The 25030-nt window shown below is 37.7% G+C and overlaps 1 protein-coding gene and 2 pseudogenes across 1 annotated transcript; all 3 read left to right on the top strand.

Annotated features, from left to right (window-relative positions):
* Positions 1 to 6682: 6682 nt before the first annotated feature.
* On the top strand, positions 6683 to 7618 carry LOC124229414 (olfactory receptor 4D10-like). Its single transcript, XM_046644624.1, is given in 1 exon segment — positions 6683 to 7618. A coding segment is annotated over 1 exon segment (936 nt).
* Positions 7619 to 11850: 4232 nt separating this feature from the next.
* LOC124229044 (olfactory receptor 4D11-like) lies at positions 11851 to 15185 on the top strand (annotated as a pseudogene).
* Positions 15186 to 15421: 236 nt separating this feature from the next.
* Positions 15422 to 23844, top strand: LOC124229043 (olfactory receptor 4D9-like; annotated as a pseudogene).
* Positions 23845 to 25030: the final 1186 nt, after the last annotated feature.

Here is a 25030-nt window from a genome sequence, read left to right as displayed (position 1 = left end):
TGCAGCAAAAGTGATCCTAAGATGGAAATTTATAGCAATACAGGCCCATGTTAACAAACAATAAAAATCTCCAATAAGCAACCTTAAACTTCTCCTAACAGAATTAGAAAAAGAAGAACAAATAAAGCCCAAACTCAGTGGGTGGAGGGAAAAAAGAAAAAGTAGAGCAGAAACAAATGATATTGAAACAAAAAAGACAGTAGAAAGGATTGATGAATCAAAGAGCTGGTTCTTTGGGAGGATAAACAAAATTGACAAACCTTTAGGGAGACTCACTAAGGAAAAAAGAGAGAAGTCTCAAATAGATAAAATTAGAAATGAAAAAGGAAAAATTAGAATGGCTACCACAGAAATACAAAAGATTATAAAAGAATACTTTGGAAACCTATAAGCCTACAAATTGGACAGTTTAGAAGAAATGAATAAATTCTTAGACTCTTACAACTTCCCAAAACTGAATCAAGAAGAAATAGAGAATCTGAATAGACAAATCGCAAGTAGAGAGGTTGAAATAGTAATCAAAAACCTCCCCCAAAATAAAAGCACAGGAACAGATGGCTTCTATGGAGAATTCTACCAAACATTCAAAGAAGATTTATTAACTATCCTCAAACTATTCCAAAAAATTGAGGAAGCCAGAACACTTCCTAACACATTCTATGAGGCCAACATCACCCAGATACCAAAAGAAGACAAGGATAACACAAACAAGGAAAATTACATGCCAATATCACTGATGAGCATAGACGCAAAAATCCTCAACAAAATATTGGCAAACTGAAAACAGCAATACATTAAAAAAATCACACACCATGATCAAGTGGGATTCATACCAGAGACACAGGGATGGATCGACATCTGTAAATCAATCAAGGTGATACACCACATTAACGAAATGAGGAATAAAAACCACACAATAATCTCAACAGACACAGAGAAAGCATTAGACAAGATATAACACCCATTCATGATAAAAAACTCTCAATAAAATATATATAGGGGCCGGCCCCATAGCACAGCAGTTAAGGAAACATGTTCAGCTTCAGCAGCCTGGGGTTTGCCTGTTCAGATCCCAGGTGCAGACATGGCACTGCTTGGCAAGCCATGCTGTGGTAGGCTTCCCATGTATCAAGTAGAGGAAGATGGGCATGGATGTTAGCTGAGGGCCAGCCTTCCTCAGCAAAACGAGGAGGATTGGCAGCAGTTAGCTCAGGGCTAATCTTCCTCAAAAAAAAAATGTTTATAGAAAGAGAGTAACTCAACATATTAAAGGCCATATATGACAAACCCACAGCCAACCTCATACTCAATGGAGAAAAAATGAAAGCCATCCCTCTGAAAACAGGAACAAGACAAGTGTGGCCACTCTCACCACTCTTCTTCAACATAGTATTGGAGGTTTGGGCCAGAGCAATTAGGCAAGAAAAAGAAATAAAAGGAATCCAAATAGGCAATGAAGAAGTGGAACTCTCACTATTTGCAGATTAGATGATTTTATATGTAGAAAACCCTAAAGAATCCATTGGAAAATTATGATAAATAATCAACAACTACATCAAAGTTGCAGGGTGCAAAGTCACCTTACAAAAATCAGTAGTATTTCTATATTCTGATAATGAACTAACAGAAGAGAACTCAAAGATACAATCCCATTTAGAATTGAATCAAAAGAATAACATGCTAAGGAAGAAATTTAACCAAGGAAGTGAAAGATCTGTTCACTGAATCATAAGCCATTGATGAAAGAAATTGAAGAAGTTATATATAAATACAAAGATATTCTATGCTCATGGATTGTAAGAATTAATATTGTAAAATGTACATACTACCCAAAGAGATCTACAGATTCAATGCAATCCCTATCCAAATTCCAATAACATCTTTCACAGAATTAGAAAAAGCAATTGAGAGAAAGAAAAATAAATTCGGAGGCATCATACTTATGATTTCAACCTTTATACTACAAAGCTTTAATAATCAAAACAGTATAGTCTGGCATAAAAACAGACATACAGATAAATGGAACATAATCAAGAGCTCATAAATAAATCCATGCATATACAGGCAATTAATTTACAACAAAGAAGCCAAGAATGTACAATGGGAAAGGGATACTCTCTTCAATAAATGATACTGGAAAAACTAGATAACTAGATGCATAATAATGAAATCAGACCCCTGTCTTACACAGCTCAGAAAAATTATTTGAAATGGATTAAATATTTAAACATAATACCTGAAACAATAAAACTCCTAGGAGAAAAAGTCATGAAAAAATCTCCTCAACATTGGCCTTGTCAATAATTTTTTGGATATGACACCAAAAGCACAAGCAACAAAAGAAAAACTTAATAAATGAAACTACATCAAACTGAAAGCTTCTGCACAGCAAAAGAGACAATCAAAACATGAGAAGACAACCTACAGAATGGGAGAAATTATTTGCAAATTATGTATCTGATAAGCTGTTAGTGTCCAAAACACATAAAGAACTGATAAACTCAATACCAAAAAACACACAATCCGATTTAAAAATGGGCATAGGAACTGAGTAGATATTTTTTTAAACAAGGCATTCAAATGGCCAATATGTACATGAAAATGTGCTCAACATCACTAAGCATGAGAGAAATGCAATTCAAAACCACAGTGAGATATCACTTCACACCTGTTAGAATGGCTATCATCAAAAAGACAAAAGATTAAGTGTTGGTGAGGATGTGGAGGAAAGAAAATCCTTGTGCACTGCTGCTGGAAATATACATTGGTACAACCACTGTGGAAAACAGTAGAGAGGTTCCTCAAAAGATTTAAAATAAGACTACCATATGAACCAGCAATACCATCTCTGGATACATACCAAAAGGAAATGAAATTAAGGTCTTGAAGAAGTATCAGCACTTCTATGTTCATTGCAGCATTATTCACAACATTCAAGATATGAAAGCAATCTCAGTGTCCATCAATGGATGGATGGATAAAGAAGGTGTGGTCAGTCACAAAAAATAGAAAGTCCTGCCATTTGCAACAACACAGATGGACCTTGAGGGCATTATGCTAAGTGAACTAAGTCAAACAAAGACAGATATTCTATGATCTCATATATATATGGAACCTAAAAATCTGATCTCATAGAAACAGAGTAGAATGAATGTAGGTTACCAGGTGTTGGGGATGGGGAGAAGTAAGGAGATGTTGGTTAAACTGTACAAATTCCCAGCTATAAGATGAATAAGTTTTGGATCTAATGTAAAGATGGTGATTATAGTTAACAATATGGTAACAATACTTGAAAGTTTAAAAGAGAGTATGTCTTAAATGATCTCACTACCAAAAAGAACGAGTAATTATGTGAGGTGATGAAAGTGTTTGCTAACACTAAGATGATAAGCATTTTGCAATTATAAATGTATCAAATCAACACATTATATGCCTTAAACACACTCAATGATATATGTCAATTAAATCTCAGTAAAGCTGGGTTGGGGGAGGAATTACCCATCTCAAACACATAACCTGCATCATGCACTTTTTAATCTGTGTAGGCTAGTTTACAGTACTAAAACAAAATGGAAAAGCAAGTAAATCCAAACCCATCAGCATTCTGCAAACAGTGGAAGTTCATTTTATATAAGATCACATCATTCAATAAATTCAGGTAATCTTAAGTAACTATTATGATTTTGTAGACAGCTTTACTAACATACTTATCTAGATGTATCCAAATTGAGAGTTTCCATTTGAGTAGAGTGTTGGAAAAAAGGAAAAACGTGCATTCCCCAAACGTCATCTAAGTCTTGTTTCTCTACATGCAGAGACTTAGAGCAACATCATGAGACTATAATTATTCTGCATATAGTTAGAAACTAGACTGGTAGCAAAGGATTTGAGGTGCAGTCTTTTTTGTGATTTTTGACAATCAAAATGAAACTGATTTGTATATACTGTCCTCTGAGCCTTACAAGCAATGAAAAGTGGACCCTTTTTCTCTCTCAGGTGCAGTATTTGGCATGTTTTAACAAAGTTCTTATTGAGCTATGGATAAACAGATAGATTTCCACTACTGCCTCTAAAGAATTTGGATATCAATCAAAATGTGTCCATCTGTGTATGCGTGAATGTGTGTTTACACATGTGAATGTTTCAGTAACTTCTTAATAACTCCCTTTGAAACTTCATCACCAACAACAGAATCAGGCACTGAATTCCACTTCCTTGTCCAATATTATTCCCTTTGCAATTCTCACATTAAGCCTGAGGCTGAGGGATTTGCACGTAAGATAGGGACACAGAGGAAGTTCTTGAAGATGTGATTCTTTGAATCTGCCCTTTCTTTCCTGAAAGGAGAATAAAGACACTAAGATATTTAGTCTTCCAAGAGACTCTGCCTTCAGAAACAATATTTTCAAGAATTAACGTCACTAGTGTCACTAGTGTTCTATTCTGGTCTGTACCTGATGACATACAATTTGTAGTTGGAGTTTCAGGATCAAAGGTATTAGGTAAAGATGTTAAGATTTAGCTAAGGTTAAAGTTATCGATAGTGACATTGAGATGTTGTTATTGATTATACAAACTATGTATGAATAGTTTGACTTTGATATTTTCCAGGTATACTAAATGCTTCAGAGCCAAGATGATCTTCTCAGTGACAGAAACAACAAAGGTGGGTGTTAACTATTGGAAGAGAGGTGATATGTTAAGAGGGATTCAGAAATGTGGTCCACTCAGTGTGAGAGAAGGCATCATTCGTTTGCTGTGATCATTTGAGTTGCTTCTTGATGAGATAGTCTCAGACTAAGCTCCACATAAATTGGGTTTCCAGAACCCCTTTCTGAAAAATTCTTATCTTCAGACAGAGTTTACCAAATTTTCTTTTCTTTGTTTTGTTTCTCTGAGAAAGATTATCACTGAGCTAACATCTGCTGCCAATCCTCCTCTCTTATGCTGAGGAAGATTGGCCCTGAGCTACTATCTGTGCCCGTCTTTCTCTATTTTTCCTATGTGGGACGCCTGCCACAGCATAGCTTGATGAGCAGTGCATAGGTCCGTGTCCAGGATCCAAACCAGTGAACCTGAGGCCACCAAAGCAGTGCATGCAAACTTAACCACACGGCTATCAGGCGCACCCCAAAATATTCTTGTTATACAAAATGAGACCCTATATACATAAGATTGAAGAGGCAAACAAAACAATGTTTTTTCCATCCTATTTCTATCTTTTCCTTAACTTCAGTCAAACATAGATTCACACTATATTCCATCTGAAAAACAGGAATAACATTAATACTTTCTAAAGGATAGTGGTGAAAATTCAATGTCAACATTTCATAACTCTTCACACACAGTAAACACTCAAAAAATAGCAGCTTTTATTACTGATAGAAATCATTATATCTCTTAGCATAGTTCCTATCCCAACCAAATCAATCTCTACTTTTCTCTTGACATTTTACATTTTATCATGCATTATGTTCATCAATTTATACAAATCATTCACTTTCGCTAAGCTGCAAACACTTTGACAATGTGGTCCCATTTGTTCATACACATTTGAACATTGCAATAAATGTTGACTTGCTAAGTATAAGGTGGAATAAGTAATAATTATAAAATTTCCTAAGAATGACCAATAACAGCTTATAAAAAATAGGTATTATTCTAAACATATCTACATCTCTCCCTCCTGTGTGAACCCTCCACTCTCTTAGCTTTGATCCACACAGAGAAAGAGGCAGAAGAGAGTGTGGTTGATAGAGTATGGATGACCTTTCAAAAGTGGGTCACTATCTTTATTCTCTCCCCCACACTCAAGCAAGGATCACAACAGTTACGTGAGATGAATAAGTTCTAGAGAATTGCTGTGCAGCACTGTGGCTATACTGTATTGGCACCCAAAAATTTGTTAAGAGGGCAGCTCTCATGTTTAAGTGTTATCACAATAAAAGAAATTAAAGATATTCTTTGATATTTGTATTTATATATTGTTTCAATGTGTTTCTTAAAAATAAATTTTAAATATTTTAAAATAATTAATAAAAAATCTGATTCGTATAAGGTAATGACAAAGAAAAGCTACATATATGGAATAACATGTGGCAATTTTAAGAAATTCAACATAAAACAGCCAACAGTAAGGAAACTGACTCATGCCACAGCAACATTGCAGTAAGAAACAGAATGATACTCTTTTTTTCTTTTCAGCAAGACAAGACCCTGTGGAAGTCAACAGAAAGTTCGCTAATATGAATATTAAACTTTCATACTATGAGTCTACAGTGGCTGGAACCTCATTGTACTTATCTTTCTGTTTATGATTCAGACATTTTGGGCATTCGATATATTTGGATGGAAGAAAACAATAACAAAATTTGAAAGCTACAATAAATTAATTAAATAAAATGTTATGTAAACATCACTGCTGAACATAAAGTTTGTTCTTTTCAAAAATAGTTTTATAAGAACAGAATTATTGAATGACTTTACATGGGATAATTTGATTTGATCACCAAACTGACTGCAATCTTAAAAATTTAGACAAAACAACAAATCACAAACAGCGCAACCACGCGAGGAACATTCTGAATTGTATTCTTAGTGCTTGAGAAGAAAACAAAATAAATAGCCAAGTCTTTTCAAATGAAGAAGCTTGAAACAAGAGAGAGAGAAAGAAGTTGACTCAATGGAGCTAAAAAACTGCACGAGGGTCAAAGAATTTATTTTCCTTGGCCTAACCCAGAATCAAGAACTCAACTGGGTTTTATTTCTTTTCCTACTTTTTGTGTATGTGACAACTCTGGTTGGAAACTTTCTCGTCATGGTCACTGTGACTTGTGAATCTCGCCTTCACACCCTCATGTATTTTTTGCTCTGTAATTTGTCTATTGCCGACATCTGCTTTTCCTCCATCACAGCTCCCAAGGTTCTGGTGGACCTTCTGTCAGAGAGAAAGACCATCTCCTTCAATGGCTGCTTTACTCAGATGTTTTTCTTCCACCTCATTGGAGGGGTGGATGTATTTTCTTTGTCGGTGATGGCATTAGATCGCTATGTGGCCATCTCCAAGCCCCTGCACTATGTGACCATCATGAGTAGAGGCCGTTGCATTGGGTTAATAGTGGCCTCGTGGGTGGGGGGCTTTGTCCACTCCATCGTATAGATTGCCCTTTTGCTGCCCCTCCCCTTCTGTGGACCCAATGTTCTTGACACTTTCTACTGTGATGTTCCCCATGTCCTCAAACTCGTCTGTACTGACATTTTTATGCTTGAGCTGCTGATGATTTCCAATAATGGACTGGTCACCACACTGTGGTTTATCTTCCTGCTGGTGTCCTACACAGTCATCCTAATGATGTTGAGGTCTCAGGCAGGGGAGGGCAGGAGGAAGGCCATCTCCACCTGCACCGCACACATCACTGTGGTGACCCTGCACTTTGTGCCCTGCATCTATGTCTATGCCCGGCCCTTCACTGCCCTCCCCACCGATAAGCCCATCTCCGTCACCTTTACTGTCATCTCCCCTCTGCTGAACCCCTTAATCTACACTCTGAGGAACCAGGAGATGAAGTCAGCCATGAGGAGACTGAAGAGAAGATTTCTGCCTTCTGACAAGGTATAGGCTGGTCTCTCACTCCTTCTCATCACCTTTGAATATGTTTGTCCATCAAATAAAATGTATTGACTAAAGGATTTCTAAATAGTTTTTATATTTCTACTAAGATACACATTATTTTCAAAGATTCTGGATCAGGCTGCAATAACAATGTAAAAAGATGGGTTTAATGTTCTAAAACGAAGTAGAGAAATCAAATTGTTAGCTGGAGAGGTGTTCATTGCTTTTGCAATAGGGCCTTGCAAGAAATAAAGGAATCAGAATTGAAATAAACTCAGACAATTTTATCATATTGCAATTATTGTGGGTTTTTTCCCCAGCTCCTTTGTGATGTAATTGACAGATAAAAAAGGCATGTGGTGAAGATGCACAACTTGAAATTTTGATATACATATAGATTGTGAAATGAACATTGAGGGAAAATGGGTTAAGGTGGGATATCTCTCTGTTATTTCTTACAACTGCATGGGAATCTCCAGTTGTCTAAATAAAAATATCAATAAGAAAAAGTAAAATATATATATGCTGAGACATTCCAAGTACATTACTTGTTCCCAGGAAGGGAGCTGAGACACATATTAGAAAATAATACAGGGGGCCGGCCCCTTGGCTGGGTGGTTAAGTTCATGCATTCCACTTTAGTGGCCCAGGGTTTTGCCATTGAGGATCCCAGGCATGGACCTAACACCACTCATCAAGCCATGCTGAGGTAGTGTCCCACATAGCAGAGCCAGAAAGACCTGCAACTAGAATATACAACTATGTCCTGGGGTGCTTTGGGGAGAAGAAGAAAAAGAGAGAGAAGATTGGCAACAGATGTTAGCTCAGGTGCCAATCTTTAAAATAAAAAATAGAAAGAGAGAAAGAAAATAATACAGATTGGGCATTGGATTCTATATGGTCTTTCATAAAGTAATCAAATCTTAAGGAAGTAAACACATTCAAATTAAGTTCCTCCTCTGATTCTATTATGCGATAAACTAAATAACTATTATCTGAAGATTTTTCCATCTAAAGCCCACAATCCAGTGATTGAGAGCAGGTGTCTTGAAGTTAGCACAGCTTGATTTAGAATACAGACCTCAAAAATTATGAGTTCTGTGACCTTGTGCAGGGTCCTTACCCTGACCTTCCTCTGAACCCCACGCCTGCTTGCCACCTCCACCGCTTTCCTTCAGTGCCCTGGGCTTAGCTTGGGCACAGAACTCATGACCTTGTTTCCAATTCCCTGTCCTCCTTCTTCCTATCTCCCCCAGTAGAATTATGCTTTTATTGTATCCCCAGCATCTATCACAGCAAGCAAAACATAGAAAACACTCATAAAAATTGTTGAATTACAAAACTCAATGAATGAATATCATCTCTAACTCCTTTTTGCTCCTCAAGTCATTGGAGAATATGGTTAAGAAAACAATTGCTTCATGGTTATTATTCTCTCTTAATATGATGCCCTAAAAAATGACAGAAACCTATGAAGCTACATCAGACTATGCATATACATTCAAAAAAGTTGGCTTGAGGTGGAAAACATTATTCAATATATAAGCTTGGCTTTTATTGTTTACTTTTTATGCTATTTACAGCTGCTGGGAGTTGTGCTTTTTCCTCTCACGTCTGGAGGTAGATCCCGGATGTTAAAATCTTTGAAACTAGAAACATGTTCATGTCTCAGTACAAATCTCAGTCCAAAAATCAGACATGCAAAGGCCATGAGATGCTTATCTTCCCAGAGATCCAGGAAACAGCAAGGAGGCCTTTGTAAGTGGATGAGAAGAGGAGAGGTGTAGTACTAAAGGTAAGAGATATTATGGGGCCATAGGAGGACCATCTTTAGATGATTGTGAGGATTTTGACTTTCACATTAAACAAGATTGGATACATTTGGAGGGCTCGAAAGAGCAGAATAGTGATGCATGCTTTAACAGAATTGCAGGAGCTACTGTTATTAATAGACTGAAGAGGAGTGAGGACAAAAACAAGGAGATGAGGCAATAATCTCATGAAAGAAATAATGAAGACATGATTTAGGGTAGTAATTGTGGAGATGGTGAGTATTTTGAAAAACTTTGAAGGTCAAGCAAGTGGGATTTGCAGATGGATCCAGTGTGGATATTCCGGTTGCGTGTGTATTCTGTGAGAACTGCATCACCCACTTTGTTCACCAGCTCTTTGAGAGCTCCCTCACTCTTGACTAAACAACCTCTTCAGGTCCAAGTGCTGCTTCCAAAACTTTGTGTCAAACTTCAGGAATCACCCTACGTGCATGAAACTGCCTAAGGAAGTTGCTCAGAATCCTTAAGAATGGACATTTATTTCCCAGTACAAAAACCACTAAAAGGAAATGTCAGGAGTAGCGTCGAATTCTGGCTAAACTGACCTAATAAAATTCTTGCCAAAGTCAGGTCAGGGTGATTAGACATCACTGGGGGGATGGTGGAGGATGAGGAACCTGAACAGAGGGTGATAGGATATGGAGGATGGGGGATTTTGGCTAAACTGATGAAGCAGGATTTTTGTTAAAATTGGACAATGCAGAGACAAGGATGGGGTTCCAAAAGTCAAAGCCTAGTTGAAAAGTTCAGGGGAGCCTGAATATAGTCAAGGAGAAAATCTTTGTCACCATTAGAAAATTTTAGACACTAGACAAAAAGTGTGTTACTAAGCATATGTGCCTGAATCACAATCACTCCCACTGAAACCACCTCACTATCAGAAGAATTTTTCCACAATCACATCCAACTATAGTCCCTCTGATAATTCTCACTCCAATCCTGGGATCAAGGAATTGGCAAATATGGTGTAGCACTGTCAGACTTTGTGAACAAACCAAGAAAATATTATCTTATGTCTGCCATTTCCCACATAAAGATAAAAGGGAAGCCACTGAAATCACTGGCTTTGAGAGGGGTATTTAACAGAATTTTATGAAGTCGAATGATTCCCAAGATACGTGTGAACATTGCTTAAGATGTTGGAAGAGAAGGTTGGAGACTTTAGGTAAGAAATATAACTCTACATGGGTGTGAATGCCTGTGGGGTCTCAGTATCTATGCATAAGTGTGAGAAAAGAAGAGTGAGAATAATTGAACTCTAGATGTAATTGTTAATATTCATAAATACATTCTGTCTAAAAACAATGTGATAAGTACACAAAGTGCTACATTCCAGGGTGAAACTTCAGTGACAGAAAGCACAGCTAAGAAAGATGAACAAAGAGGATATTGTGAAATGAGAGTCATAGAAATGAGTTCACTTTGGAATTGACGAGAAAGCAACTCTTTTTCTGGAATCCCTTGAATTACACAAAGAAGAGATTTTTCTCAGGCTTATTTCCTGTAGATGGATCTCCTCAGACTGAATTCTACACAGATATGTCTTATGTTAAATTAAAGCTAGAGAGAAAATAAAATATGTCAAACCTTCAAAAAAAAAAAACTTGAAAGAATAGTGCAATGAACATCTATATACCTTTCCCTAGATTTACCAAAAAATAAAAATTTATAGCAATGATTTTCCTTCCTATGTCTTTCCATGCCTTCATATTTGTATCCTTTCTTTGCAGCCAAACTTCTGACTCGTGAGCAACTTTTATATATTCAAGTGGTCCCCTAAAGCCAGATCTCCCATTCTGTCCACTCCCACATGCCCCAAACATAAGTGTCACCTCCTCCATGCAGGGTTCTCTGAGCCTTTTGGTGAGTTGTCTGTTTCTCACACATGGCTCATCTGTCTTTAGACAGTCTCCATCTCTCCCACATTACTATTAGATTTCAGTTGTTTTTCCACTGGTTTGGATTATATTGGTGTCTGAGGTACCATCTACCTTCTACCATTCTGTGTAGATCATAGTCTATTATTTACATGGCATCCCTCTGGAAGGTTTTCATAACTAGGATGGACCTCCTCAATATCTCCAGTAACTATATTGAATTGATGTTTTCTGGTGATCATTTCCTCTCTTTAAACTAGTCAGAATTGATGACTCACCTACCATTACGTCAACACACTCCATTTCTTGATGAACCTCCAGTGTTAATGCTACTCAACATAGTACTAATCATAACAGATAACCAGCAATGTGTGCTGAGACTCTGCATATGTTAATTCACCTAATCCTCATATAACTTCCCTGTGTGGTGGGTATTATTAAAACCCCCATTGTATAGATGAAGAAGTAGAGACTCCGTGAGGTCTCTCACTTACCCACACACAGTGACAAAACCAGGACTTGACCCGAGATGGCTCTCACTGCAGAGAACGACACTCAACTTCTCTGGTCTGCTAAGATGATGTCAGATAATAAGCCCAACCAAGCAAGCATTCTCTTTACTACCATACACTGTCACCACCCTCTTGGCCACTCTCATTGACACTGAAAGAAAAACACTTCAGATTTCTCCCAAGACAGTATGTTCTGATGAAGCTGTTTTAGAATACATGTTCTACGAAATGAAAGGCTCCCATAATAGATTGTCAGTACATTTAAAGAAGCTGTGTGTCTGTGACACTTACTAACCTGGAGTTTTTCTTTAAGGTAACATAAATATAAGCACACGTCATTGGTTAGACAACACTCTAAGTATTCTTGCTTTTGCCTAGATTAATTCATTTAGTCTTTACAAAAGTCACATGAAGGAGATGTTATTGTTTCCAAATACTGATGCAGAGCCTGAGGCCAAAGGGGTAAATTAACTTCTCCCGTAGCACAACCAGTCAGTGCCCAGCTAGGAGCTGAACAGGCTGTGTGATGCCGGAGGCTCCCAAGTTTCTCCCTGTATGCTATGATACCTCTTGGTAGCTTTTTAAATTTTCCATATTAAGTAGACTTGGGGGACAAAATTGCATTCAGACAAAAGAAAACTTGAAAGGAATGTGTACGAGGTGAAAATAAATATCTTCATTTGAACTGGGAAACACACCCAAAAAATGGGAGAAATGATTTTCACCTTCTATTTCTGATTATGGCAAGAAAAGGGAGATAGACTGCAAAGAAAGAAATTAAAATCCATTTCAAAGATTCAAGAAAAAGAAAGGCATTCAAAAGCAATAAGATTATATGTTAAGTATACACTTAACATTTTAAAAAACTGACAATATGTTTTCAAAACTGGTTGCGCTGTTGTACATTCCCATCAGAATTCCATTCCTCTACATTTTTCTTGACTCTTGATATATGTCTTTTTTATTTTAGCCATTCTAATTGATGTGTACTTTTATCTCACTATGGTTTTAATTTACATTTCCCCAGTGAGAAATGATGTTGAGTATCTTTTCTTGTACTTACATGCTATCTCTGTATCTTCTAGTTGAGATGTCTGTTGAAACCTTTTCTTCATTTTTTTAAATTCATTTGTTTTCTTTCTTATTGAATTTTAAGACTTGCATCCATTGTACTCCTAGGTACTTACCCAAGAGAAATGAAAACTTATGTCCACACGAAGACCTGTATATGAATATTCATAGCAGCTTTACGTGTAATAGTCAAAAACCAAAAACAACCCCAAATGTCCATCAGCATGTGAAAGAATAACAAAATGTGGCACACCCATACAATAAAAAAGAACAAAATATTGGTAGACCCAAAAGTATGGATGAATTCTATGAGTGAAACAAGCCAGACAAAAAAGGAGAACACATTGTAGGATTCCATTTGTAGAAAATGCAAATGAATGGATAGTGATAGAAAGAAGATCAGTGGTTGCCTGTAGAAGGATGGGAAGAGTGGACATATTACAAAGGGCCACAAGGACACTTTTGGGATGACACAAATGTTAACTATCTTAAATATAGTGATGATGTCATGGGTATATGCTTATATCAAAACATATCAAAGTGTATACTTCAAATACTTGAGTCTATTGAATGTCAATGATAGCACAATAAAAAAATAACTTTTAAAAATAAATTTGAATAATGAGCAGAAGAGAAGCTCTAAGTTATCACTTTTCTTTTCATAGCTGAAAGGCTCTTCAACACCCGGGTGGTTTGATACCTAAAGTAGTTTAAGGTAAAGACAGAAACAAAGCAATCCCCTTAAGGAAGAATAGAGCAACAGAGAAGAATTCTTAGGGCTTTAAAATTTTCTAATTTTTCATAGCATTACATCTGAGTTTTAAAAAGGGAAGAGTGCTTCTGTTGAATTCAGTCCAAAGACAACCATTTTGCAAATAGGAGCTCTTAAACTATTTAAATGGAGATTTCAGTCTGGAAAAAAAACCCGACGCTCTTGTGAAACCTCAAAGAACCCCAGTCATACCAAATAGGCACTTTCTTATCCACACACCAAACTGCATCCATTTTTATATCCCTCCTTCCACAATAGTCCATCTCTGAATATTTAACATCCACTTGTTCATCTTGGATACTGAGAACGTATATGCTGAGAAAACTATTTTTATGCATTTTCTAAAATACTTATAATTTACAGAAGAAATAATGATTAAATGCATGCTCGTGTAGGGGATGTCATTTTGGACACATCAACTATAATCTCGGAACAACTCTTCATGTGCTGATAACACCTCGCCAGTATTCAGACCTAACACCTGACTCTGTAAACCTGAATATATTAAGGGAGTGTAAACCCTTTCTGAAATAACACTTTTAATTTTTTTCCAAGCTACATAAAGAAGAAATGTGATTCAATGGAGTTGGGAAATGGCTCTAGGTTAAAAAATATATATTTCTAGGACTTAGTCCAAAGACCTGAGCTTGGTATTATTTCTCTTTTTATGTTTTGTGTACCATGCAACTTTGCTGGGAAACTTCCTCAACACAGCTACTGTGACTTGTGAGTCTTTCCTTCATACCCCCATGTATTTCCTTCTCTGCAATCTAACCATTCTTTACATCTTCTTCACCTCCATCACTGCTCTAAAGGTCCTAGTAAATCAGCTATCAAACATAAAGACCATATCCTATACACACAGCATGACACAGTTGTTTTTCTTCCACCTCCTCAGTGGAGCAGACATTTTTTCTTTGTCAGTGATGGTGTTTGACCACCAGATAGCCATCTCCCATCTCCTGCACTATGTGACCACCATGAGTAGGGGGTGATGCACTGCCCTCATTGTGGCATCCTGGGTGAAGAGTTTTATACATTCCATCATGCAGATTTCCCTGTTGCTGCCTCTACTTTTCTGTGGACCCAAACTTCTTGACACTTTTTACTGCAATGTCCCCAGGTCCTCAAACTCATCTGTACAGACACCTTTGCACTTGAGCTCCTGATGATTTCCAACAATGGCTTAGTCACTACCCTGGGATTTGTCTACCTGCTTGTGTCCTACACAGTCATCCTAATGATACTCATGTCTTATGCAGGGGAGGGCAGGAGGAAAGCCTTATTCACCTGCGCCTCACACATCACTGTGGTAACACTGTATTTTGTGCCCTGCATCTATGTCTATTCCTGGCCCTTCACGGCCCTCCCACAGATAAGGCCATCTCTGTCATGTTCACTGGCATTTCCTCTCTGCTGGACCCCTTGATCTACACACTGAGGAACCAGGAAATGGAGTCAGCAATGAAGAGACTGAAGAGAAGACTCAAGCCTTCTGTGAAAGAATAGGAGTCTCCAACCTCTTCATCACCAAGGACTCCTTCCATTATTCTTCACATAGAGTCATACTTATATACTCAAATATATTGTCAATAAGCCAAATACTCTTACTAGGTAATGATTTATTTTTCTAGTTAATAGGTAGCTGGTAACTCAAGCTTCTGGTAAGCATGAAGTAACTAGCGTTATAGGATTGAACTGATTATGTATTTCCATTTAAAGAGCAAAGGAACAATGTGTCAATGATGACAACAATACGGCAAGTGAAGATAATGATTGAATTCAATTCTTTTTTTCAAGAGGTAAGTAAATAGAAACCTAGAAATAGAATGATTTGCTCAAGATTTCATATCAACTTAATTACAGAGATAACTCTTCAGATACCCAATTGATTGCTCTTCTACCATTTGAATGTAACTTTTTACATTACTGGGCCTGTCTATGCCAAACTGCAATCCAGTTCTAGAAAGATCTCGTGATCAGCGCATCTGAAGTACACATATATAGGGACACATTTCCCATCACAGTTTAAGACATTTTTTCTGCTTAAACTCCAAAAGAGTTTGTGACCTTGAGGACCTCAAAGGTACATAATAGTTATCCATCTGGATTCCTATCAGGAATTACCAAGCTTTGAAAGATTTCACAAAATGGCTTAAAAGGACTGATGTGATGTAGAATTAGATGTGCCAGATTCACATTCTTGTGATAAGTTTAGACAAAGGCAGAATCTCAGGGATGCTAGACAAAGAGTAAGCCATTCTCATTATTCAAGAACTGATTTTCCTGTTGCAGATTTACCAGAGCTAATCTGAGATTGACTTCATAATTGAGGATTAACATTCTTCCCACTTCCCATTTCCCAATTCCCAAAGAGACAGAGGAAAATTTGAAGAAGATAAAACTTTAATGAGTCTATTCTTCAGCCTGTTGGTTTTTGTGAACAAAAAGTTTTGTGAACTGGCTAGTGTTTTTGTCTGGGAAAACTTGGTAAAAGTAAAGCATTATAGCTGAAAGCTCTAACTTCAGAGTCATGCATACCTGGGTCTGAATCCCATCTCTGCCATCCACCAGTGGTTGGATGTGGAGCAAGTTATTTTATCTCTTAACAGGTCACAGTTCACCTATACAAAGATACTTATAATATCCATCTCATGGTCTTGTTGTGAAGGTTAAAGTGTGATGGTATATGTGAAACATACAATGACTGGAAATTGTAAATGCTCAGGGAAAAACTAATGTCATTTTGATATCATCTGTATTGCTCTGCCTAACACACATGCTGCCCTTCATTAACCTCTTATATTCTCCTCCTATATGGCCCATACTCCTCGTTATTGGGAAAGAAACTGATGGGGTAGAAAACATGGGAATGAACATTGAATTCAAAGCAGCTTTCATCCTAGAATTTCTAGCTTTCTGTAATTAAAATATGACAATAAGTTTGCTTGTTGTTTTGACAACTTAAAGAGTCATCCTGGCTCAGTGATATCAACAACATGGTAGAGTGAGCTGTTCCTGTTCTCTCTCCCTCTTTTGAACTACAACTAAATAGACATTCAATGACCAATGGAGGAAGCCCACACATCACAACAGGAGGCCTGAGAGACACTCGCAGCTATACATCTGAGGGTGGATGGACCGGCCCCCTGGGAAGTGGCAGAGATAGGTGAGCACACGCTGCTCTCCCCCAGTAGCCCTAAGCACACACATGAATACTTTCCAACCTGGTGCAAACACTTATAAATTGGGAACATGCAACATGGTAACTGTAAGAGGAGGAGGTGGTAACCCTTATCCCGCACTAGTGGTCACTCTCCTAGTGGAGAGAGGAAGCCCACCACACCCTTGTGTTGTAAAGGAGCAGCCATAGCTGGGGTTCCAGCAAGGAAGCCCTGCCCACCAAGCACAGTGGCCTGTGGACTGTGGATAATAAACAGGGACCTCAACAGATTCCCGCACTGGGGCAAACACTTCCCAGGCACACAGAATGCTCACAGTGCAACTGCGCTCCCACAGAGCAAACTGGTAAGGGCTACTGTGGGAATAAGAGTGGCACCTTTGAACCCACAGGCGCTCACTTTCCTGGCAGGGAATGGGAGCCCATCGTGTCCCAGTGCTGTCAAAGAATAACCATAGCTCAGGTCCAACAGAGGAAGCCATGCTCACCAAGCACAGTGGCCCCGTATATTGTGGAGTGTAAACAGGGACCTCAGCAGATTTCCATGCTGGAGCAAACACTTTCTAGGTGTGTGCGAACACTCACAGTGCAGCTGTGCTCCCAAAGAAGGAATGGGTCTGGGCAGCTGCAGGAATAAGCACAGGAGCTTTGAGCCCACTGGTGATAACTTTCTGGTGGGGAGGGGGAGCTCAGAGCACCCCCGAAGCTCCAAAGAGTGGCACTGGCCTAACAAGGAAGCCCTCCTGACAAGGACAGCCCACATCAGTGCCTGAATGCATCCCAAGCTGGGGCAAGCACCCTTAATACCCCCACAGCTTCCAGCAGATTGGGTGGGGCCAGAAATACTGCTCCTGCTCCCCCCTAGTGGTAACCGGGTGAATCAGCATCCTAAGAATACCACAAAGGATTAGTTCATCAAATACCATGAGAAACTGCAGCAAAAATTCAGACCAGAAGGAAAATGACAATTCTCAAGAAACTAACACTGAAGACACAGAAATATACAACCTAAATGACAGAGAATTCAAAATAGCCATCATAAGGAAACTCAATGACTTGCAACATAACACAGAAAGACAATTCAAGGAGCTCAGCAATAAAATGAATCTCTTCACCAAAGAGATTGAAACTGAGAAAAAATCAAGCAGAAATTCTGGATGTGAAAAACACAACTAATGAAATAAATAATAATCTAGAATCATTAAGAAATAGAATTAATCTTATGGAGGAAAGAATTAGCCTTCTTGAGGATAAAAGTGTAGAAATTCTACAGGTCACCACCTGTAGAGGTGACAGAACTAAGATTTTTTTAAAATGGAGGAATTATTCAAGAACTATCCAACTCAATTAGGAAAAGCAACACAAAGACTATATGTATCCCAGACAGCAAAGAGAGAGAGAAAGGAGCAGAGAGCTTGTTCAAAGAAATAATTGCTGAGAACTTCCCAAACATGAGGAAGGTTTCAGATTTACAGATAAATGAAGTTAATCAAATGCCCAAATTTATCAACCCTAAAAGACCCTCTCCAAGGCATATAATAGTAAAAATGGCAAAAGTTTGGGATAAGTAAAGAATATTAGTAGCAGCAAAGCAGAAGAAAATAACTTACAAAGCAAACCCTATCAGACTTTCGGTGGATTTCTCAGCAGAAACCTACAAGCTAGGAGAGAATGGAATGATATATTCAAAATACTGAAAGACAAAAACTTTCAGCCAAGAATACTCTATCCAGTGAAACTTTCTTTCAGGTACGGTGGAGAAATAAAAGCTTTCCCAGATAAACAAAATCTGAGGGAGTACGTCACTGCAAGACTTCCCCTACAAGAAATAATTAAAGATTCCTTCACACTTGCAACAAAAAGGTAAAGGTCTACAAATCTCTGAGCAAGGAGATAAATAGACAGACATGACCAGAAACTTGCAGCTCTCTACTATAACAAGTAGGCAAAGGCTGAATTACAACTTAAAAGGGAAAGGGAAAGAAAGGATCAAAAGTAACAATAAACACTTCAACTTAACCACAAACTCACAAAATTAAAAAGAGAACAATGTGTAATAGCAATTACTCAGAAAGGGAGAGGAAAGGGAAGGAACCTACTTACGGTAATGGAGATAAGAGGCTATAAGAAAATGGACTATCTCATCTCCAATATCTTTCATACAATCCTCACAATACTGCTAAACAAAAGATCAGTGCACAGCCGCAGCTCACAAACTGAGAAATCCCTCTCAGAAAACCAACAAAATGAAACAGCACTCAGAAATACAAAGGAAAAGAAACAGTGGGAACATAGAACAACCAGAAAACAAGAGATAAAATGGCAGCATTAAGCCCTCATATAACAATAATCTCTCTAAATGTAAATGGACTGAACTCTCCAATAAAAAGACACAGAGTAGCTGGATGGATTAAAAAATAAGACTCACCAATATGCTGCCTCCAGGAAACACACCTCAGCTACAAAGACAAACATAGGCTTAGTGTGAAGGGATAGAAGAAAATACTCCAAGCTAAGGGCCAACAAAAGAAAGCAGGTGTTGCCATACATTTATCAGACAAAGCAGACTCCAAGTTAAAAAGACAATGAGAGACAAAGAGGGGCAGTATTTAATGATAAAAGGGACATTTCACCAGAGGACATAACACTTATTAATATACATGCACCTAACATGGGGTACCAAAGTACATAAAGCAATTATTAACAGACGTAAAGGGAGAAATTAACAGCAACACAATAATAGTAGGGGACCTCAACACTCCACTTAATTCAATGGACAGATTATCCAGACAAAAGTCAACAAGGAAATAGTAGATTTAAATGAAACACTTGGACAGATGAACTTAATAGACATATATAGAGCATCCCATCCAAAACCAGCAAAATATACATTCTTATCAAGTGCCCATGGAACATTCTCAAAGATAGACCATATGTTGTGTAACAAAACAAGCCTCAATAAATTCAAGAAGATTGAAATCACCCCAACTATCTTCTCTCACCACAATGCTAGGAAGCTAGAAATCAACCACAAGAACAAAACTGGGAAAGTCAGAAATATGTGGAGATTAAACAACATGCTTTTGAACAACCATTGGATCATTGAAGAAATCAAAGAGTAAATTTTAAAAAACCTGGAGACAAAGGAAAATGGAAACACAATACACCAACTATTATAGGATGCAGCAAAAGCAGTCATAGGAGGGAAATTCATAGCAATACAGGCCTACCTCAACAATCAAGAAAAGTCTCAAATAAGCAATCTTCAAATGCATCTAACAGAGCTAGAAAAAGAAGAACAGACAAAGCCCAAAGTCAGCATAAGGAGAGAAATAATAAAAATAAGAGTAGAAATAAATGAAATAGAGACTTAAAAAACAGTAAAAAGGATCGATGGAACTACGAGCTGGTTCTTTGAGAAGATAAACAAAATTGACAAACAGTTAGCCAGACTCACCAAGAAAAAAAGAGATGCAGCTCAAATAAATAAAATTAGAAATGAAAGGGAGAAATTACAACAGATATTGCAGACATACAAAGGATTATAAGATAATATTATGAAAAACTATATGCCTGCAAATTCGATAACCTGGAAAAAATGGATGAACTCCTAGACTCATACAACCTCCCAAAACTGAATCAAGAAGAAATACAGAATCTGAATAGACAAATAACAAGTACAGAGATTGAAACAGTAATCAAAAACCTCCTAAAAAACAAAAGTCCAGGACCAGATGGCTTCTATGGATAATTCTACCAAACATTCAAAGAAGATTTGGTACTTATTCTTCTCAAACTATTACGAAAAAGTGAAGAAGACGGAACATTTCCTAACCCATCCTATGAGACCAACATTACCCTGATAGCAAAACCAGACAAGGACAACACAAAGAAGGAAACTACAGGCCAATATCACTGATGAACATTGATGCAAAAATCCTCAACAAAATATTGGTAAACCAAATACAGCAATACATTAAAAGAATCATACACAATGATCAAGAAGGATTCATTCCAGGGATGCAAGGTGGTTCAACACCTGCAAATCAATCAATGTGATACAAGATATTAACAAAATGAGGAATAAAAATCGCATGATTATTTCAATAGATGCAGAGAAAGCATTTGACCAAATTCAACATCCATTTATGATAAAAACTCTCAATAAGATGGGCATTGAAGAAAAGTACCACAACATAATAAAGGCCATATATGACAAACCCACAGCCAACATCATATTTAATGGTGAAAAACTGAAAGTCATCCCTCTAAGAACAGGAACCAGACAAGGATGCCCACTGTTACCACTCTTATTTAACATAGTATTGGAAGTCTTAGCCAGAGCAATCAAGCAAGAAAAAGAAATAAAAAGGATCCATATTGGAAACAAAGAAGTGAAACTGTCACTCTTTGCAGGCATGATTTTATATCTAGAAAATCCTAAAGAATCCACTAAAAAACTTTTGGAAATAATAAATGAATATAGTCAAGTCGCAGGATGCAAAATGAACATACAAAAATCAGTTGTGCTTGTATACACTAACAATGAAGTAGCATAAAAAGAAATTAAAAATACAATCCCATTTACAACTGCAACGAAAAGAATAAAATACCTAGGAATAAACTTAATCAAAGAGGTGAAAGATCTCTACACCCAAAACTATAAAACATTGTTGAAAGAAATTGAAGAAGACACAAAGAAATGGAAAGATATTCCGTGCTCTTGGATTGGAAGATTTAAGGTAGTTAAAATGTCCATCCTTCCTAAAGCAAGTTATAGATTCAACGCAATCCCTACCAAAGTTCCAACAACATTTTTCACAGTAATAAAACAAAGAATCCTAAAATTTATATTTAACAACAAAAGACCTCAAACAGCCAAAGTATTCCCGAGAAAAAAGAACAAAGCTGGAGGTATCACACTTCCTGATTTCAAAATATACTACAAAGCCATAATAACCAAAACAGCATGGTACTGGCACAAAAACTGACACACAGATCAATGGAACAGAATCTGGAGTCCATAAATAAACCTACACATTTATGGACAGCCAATATTTGATAAGGGAGCCAAAGAGCATACACTGGAGAAGGGAGAGTCTCTTCAATAAATGGTGTTGGGAAAACTGGACAGCCACATGGAAAAGAATGAAAGTAGACCATTATCTTGCACCATACTTGAAAAGTAACTCCAAAGGGATTAAATATTTGAATGCAAGAACTGAAACCATATAAATCCTAGAAGAAAATATAGTCAGTATATTCTTTGACATTGGTCTTAGCCACAGCTTTTCAAATACCATGTCTACTCAGGTAAGGGAAACAAAATAAAAAGCTAACAAATGGGACTACATCAAACTAAAAAGCTTCTACAAAGCAAAAGAAACCGTCAACAAAATGGAAAGACAACCCACCAATGGGAGAAAATATTTGCAAATCGTTTATCAGACAAAGGGTTGATATCCAAAGTATATAAAGAACCCACATAACTCAAAAAAAAAACCCCACAAACAACCCAATCAAAAACTGGGCAGAAGATATGAACAGACATTTTTCAAAGGAAGATACACAGATGGCCAACAGGCACATGAAAAGGTGCTCAAAGTCACTAATCATTTGGGAAATGCAAATCAAAACTACCATGAGACATCACCTTACACCAGTCAGAGTGACTGTAATTACCAAGACCAATGACAAAAAATGTTGGAGAGGATGTGGAGAAACTGGAATGGTCATGCACTGCTGGTTGGAATGAAAACTGGTACAGCCACTAGGGAAAACAGTATGGAGATTCCTTAAAAAGCTAAAAATAGAAATATCATATGACCCAGTTATCCCACTACCTGGTATCTACCCAAACAACTTGAAATCAACAATCCAAAGTAACATATGTACCCCTGTGTTCATTGCAGTACTATTCACAATAGCCAAGACATGGAAACAATCCAAGTGTCCATTGACTGATGATTAGATAAAGAAGCTGTGGTATAGATATACAATGGAATACTACTCAGCCATAAAAAAAGACTGATTCATCCCATTTGCAATAACATGGAAGGACCTGGAGGAAATTACGCTAAGTGAAATAAGCCAGTCTGAGAGAGACAAATACCAGATGATTTCACTCATATGTGGAATATAAACAAGCAGATGGACAAAGAAAATAGTTCAGTTGTTACCAGAGGAAGGGAGGTGGAGGGTGGGCACAGAGGGTGAAGGGGAGCACTTATGTGGTGTCAGTCAAGAAATATTGTACAACTGAAATCTCACATTGATGTAAACTATTATGAATTCAATTAAAAAAATAAAGAATAACAGATAAGAAAAAACATCTCCTTCAATGGCTGCATAGCCCAAACGTTCTTCTACCATCTGGGAGGTGCAGATGTTTTTTTCTCTCTCTGTGTTGGCATTGTATTGCTATACCATTTCATTACCATCTCAATACCCTCCATCATATGACTATAAGGAGTAGGCAACGATGCACTAGCCTAGTTGAGGCCTCCTGGGTGGGGGTCTTTGTCCACTCCATCGTCCAGATTTCTTTATTACTTCGCCTCCCCTTCTGGTACCCAATGTTCTTGATCCATTCTACTGTGATGTCCCCAGAGCACTCAAACTAGCCTTCACTGACACCCTCACTCTGGAGCTCCTGATGATTTCCTATAATGGATTACTCAGCCGTTATATATTCTTCTTTCTCCTCATATACTACACAGTAATCCTGAGGATGCTGAGATCTCATTCTTGAGAGGGCAGGAGAAAAGTCAATACACCTGTACCACACACATCACTGTGGTGACACTAAACCTGGTGCCCTGCACCTATGTTTACACCTGGACCTTCACTGCCCTCCCCCCAGGCACTGCCATTTCAGTCACCTTCACTGTCACCTCTCCTTTGCTCAATCCTATGATCTTCACCTTAAGAAATCAGGAAATGAAGTCAGCCATGAGGAAACTAAAGAAACAAGGCATTAAGAAATAACCCAAATTCTATGAGGATAACACTTAAATTTAAAGATAGATTTTAAATATCACTTTCTCAAAATGGAAAGAGATCAACTTAATGCAAAAAACAAATGAGCATCTATGGATACCATGGAGTCTTAAGAGAGGCCTGTCCTACAGTATGTGCTGGGGACCTATGGGTGATGCTATTTAAGGTAAGACCCATTCATGTCTTCCACTACCCACTTTCAATTATTCACCCCACATATATTGACAGGACATATGTTATGTGCCTGACAGTGGTAGGATTCAGACTTCTTCAGGACAATTAAAGATAGTCACTGACCTACATGCATACTCCAAGATGCTTTAATGAAGATATGAACAAGGTGCTGTGGGAACATTGTAGGCACTTTACTTGAGAACGTCAGAAGACACTTGAGCATGAGTAGATCTTTTCAAGGGAAAAAAGCAGAGAGGGGCAATCTAAGGAATCACTATGTGCAGAGGGAGAGAATAGTCTAAAAGTGTGCCACATTATGCAACAGTCAGCTCATTGGAGCCATGAAATACTACACTCATGGAGTCAATACCAGTATTTGACATTCAAAAGGAAAGTTCAGAAAGAAGAGCTCCTTCTGTGGTCCCCTGAGCAAAGCAAATCCATGATTTCCTCCAGGGAGAGAAGATTCCCAAATCATTCCAAAGCCATGATTACCTCCTGGTCAGAAGGAAGTAGTGCTATAGGTGGGAGTATTCATAAAGAAATAACACTGATGGGTAGATGCTGTGACAGCTCACATGGATTTATGAAATGCTTAAGCAAAGATAGATGCTAAGCACTGTCATGGGAAACAAGTGACTCCCCATTATGTAGCAGAATTATACCAATCACAGAATGGACAGGCCAAAATTTCTCATTGTTTCTGTTTTTTCATTTTGGGTTTTTTCCAGCTTTGTGGAGGCATAATTGACATGTAACATTGTGAAACTGAAGCTGTACAACATGTTGATTTGATAAACACACATATTGTAATATGATTACCACCACAGCATTAGCTACCACCTCCATCACATCACATAATTAACATTTCCTTTTTGTGGTGCTTGTTGTTTCTCACATAGAGACCTCACAACTTTTTTGCACTTCCCACTCACTCCATTAGAAGGAAAAGAAAGAGTAATGAAAATCATGCAGGTTTACTCAGTGAATCAGAATTTGC

The sequence above is a fragment of the Equus quagga genome, chromosome 17, assembly GCF_021613505.1.
Source record: "Equus quagga isolate Etosha38 chromosome 17, UCLA_HA_Equagga_1.0, whole genome shotgun sequence".
NCBI lineage: Eukaryota > Metazoa > Chordata > Mammalia > Perissodactyla > Equidae > Equus > Equus quagga.
Note: the sequence above shows the minus strand (reverse complement) of the source record. Positions and strands in the feature narration are given on the sequence as shown.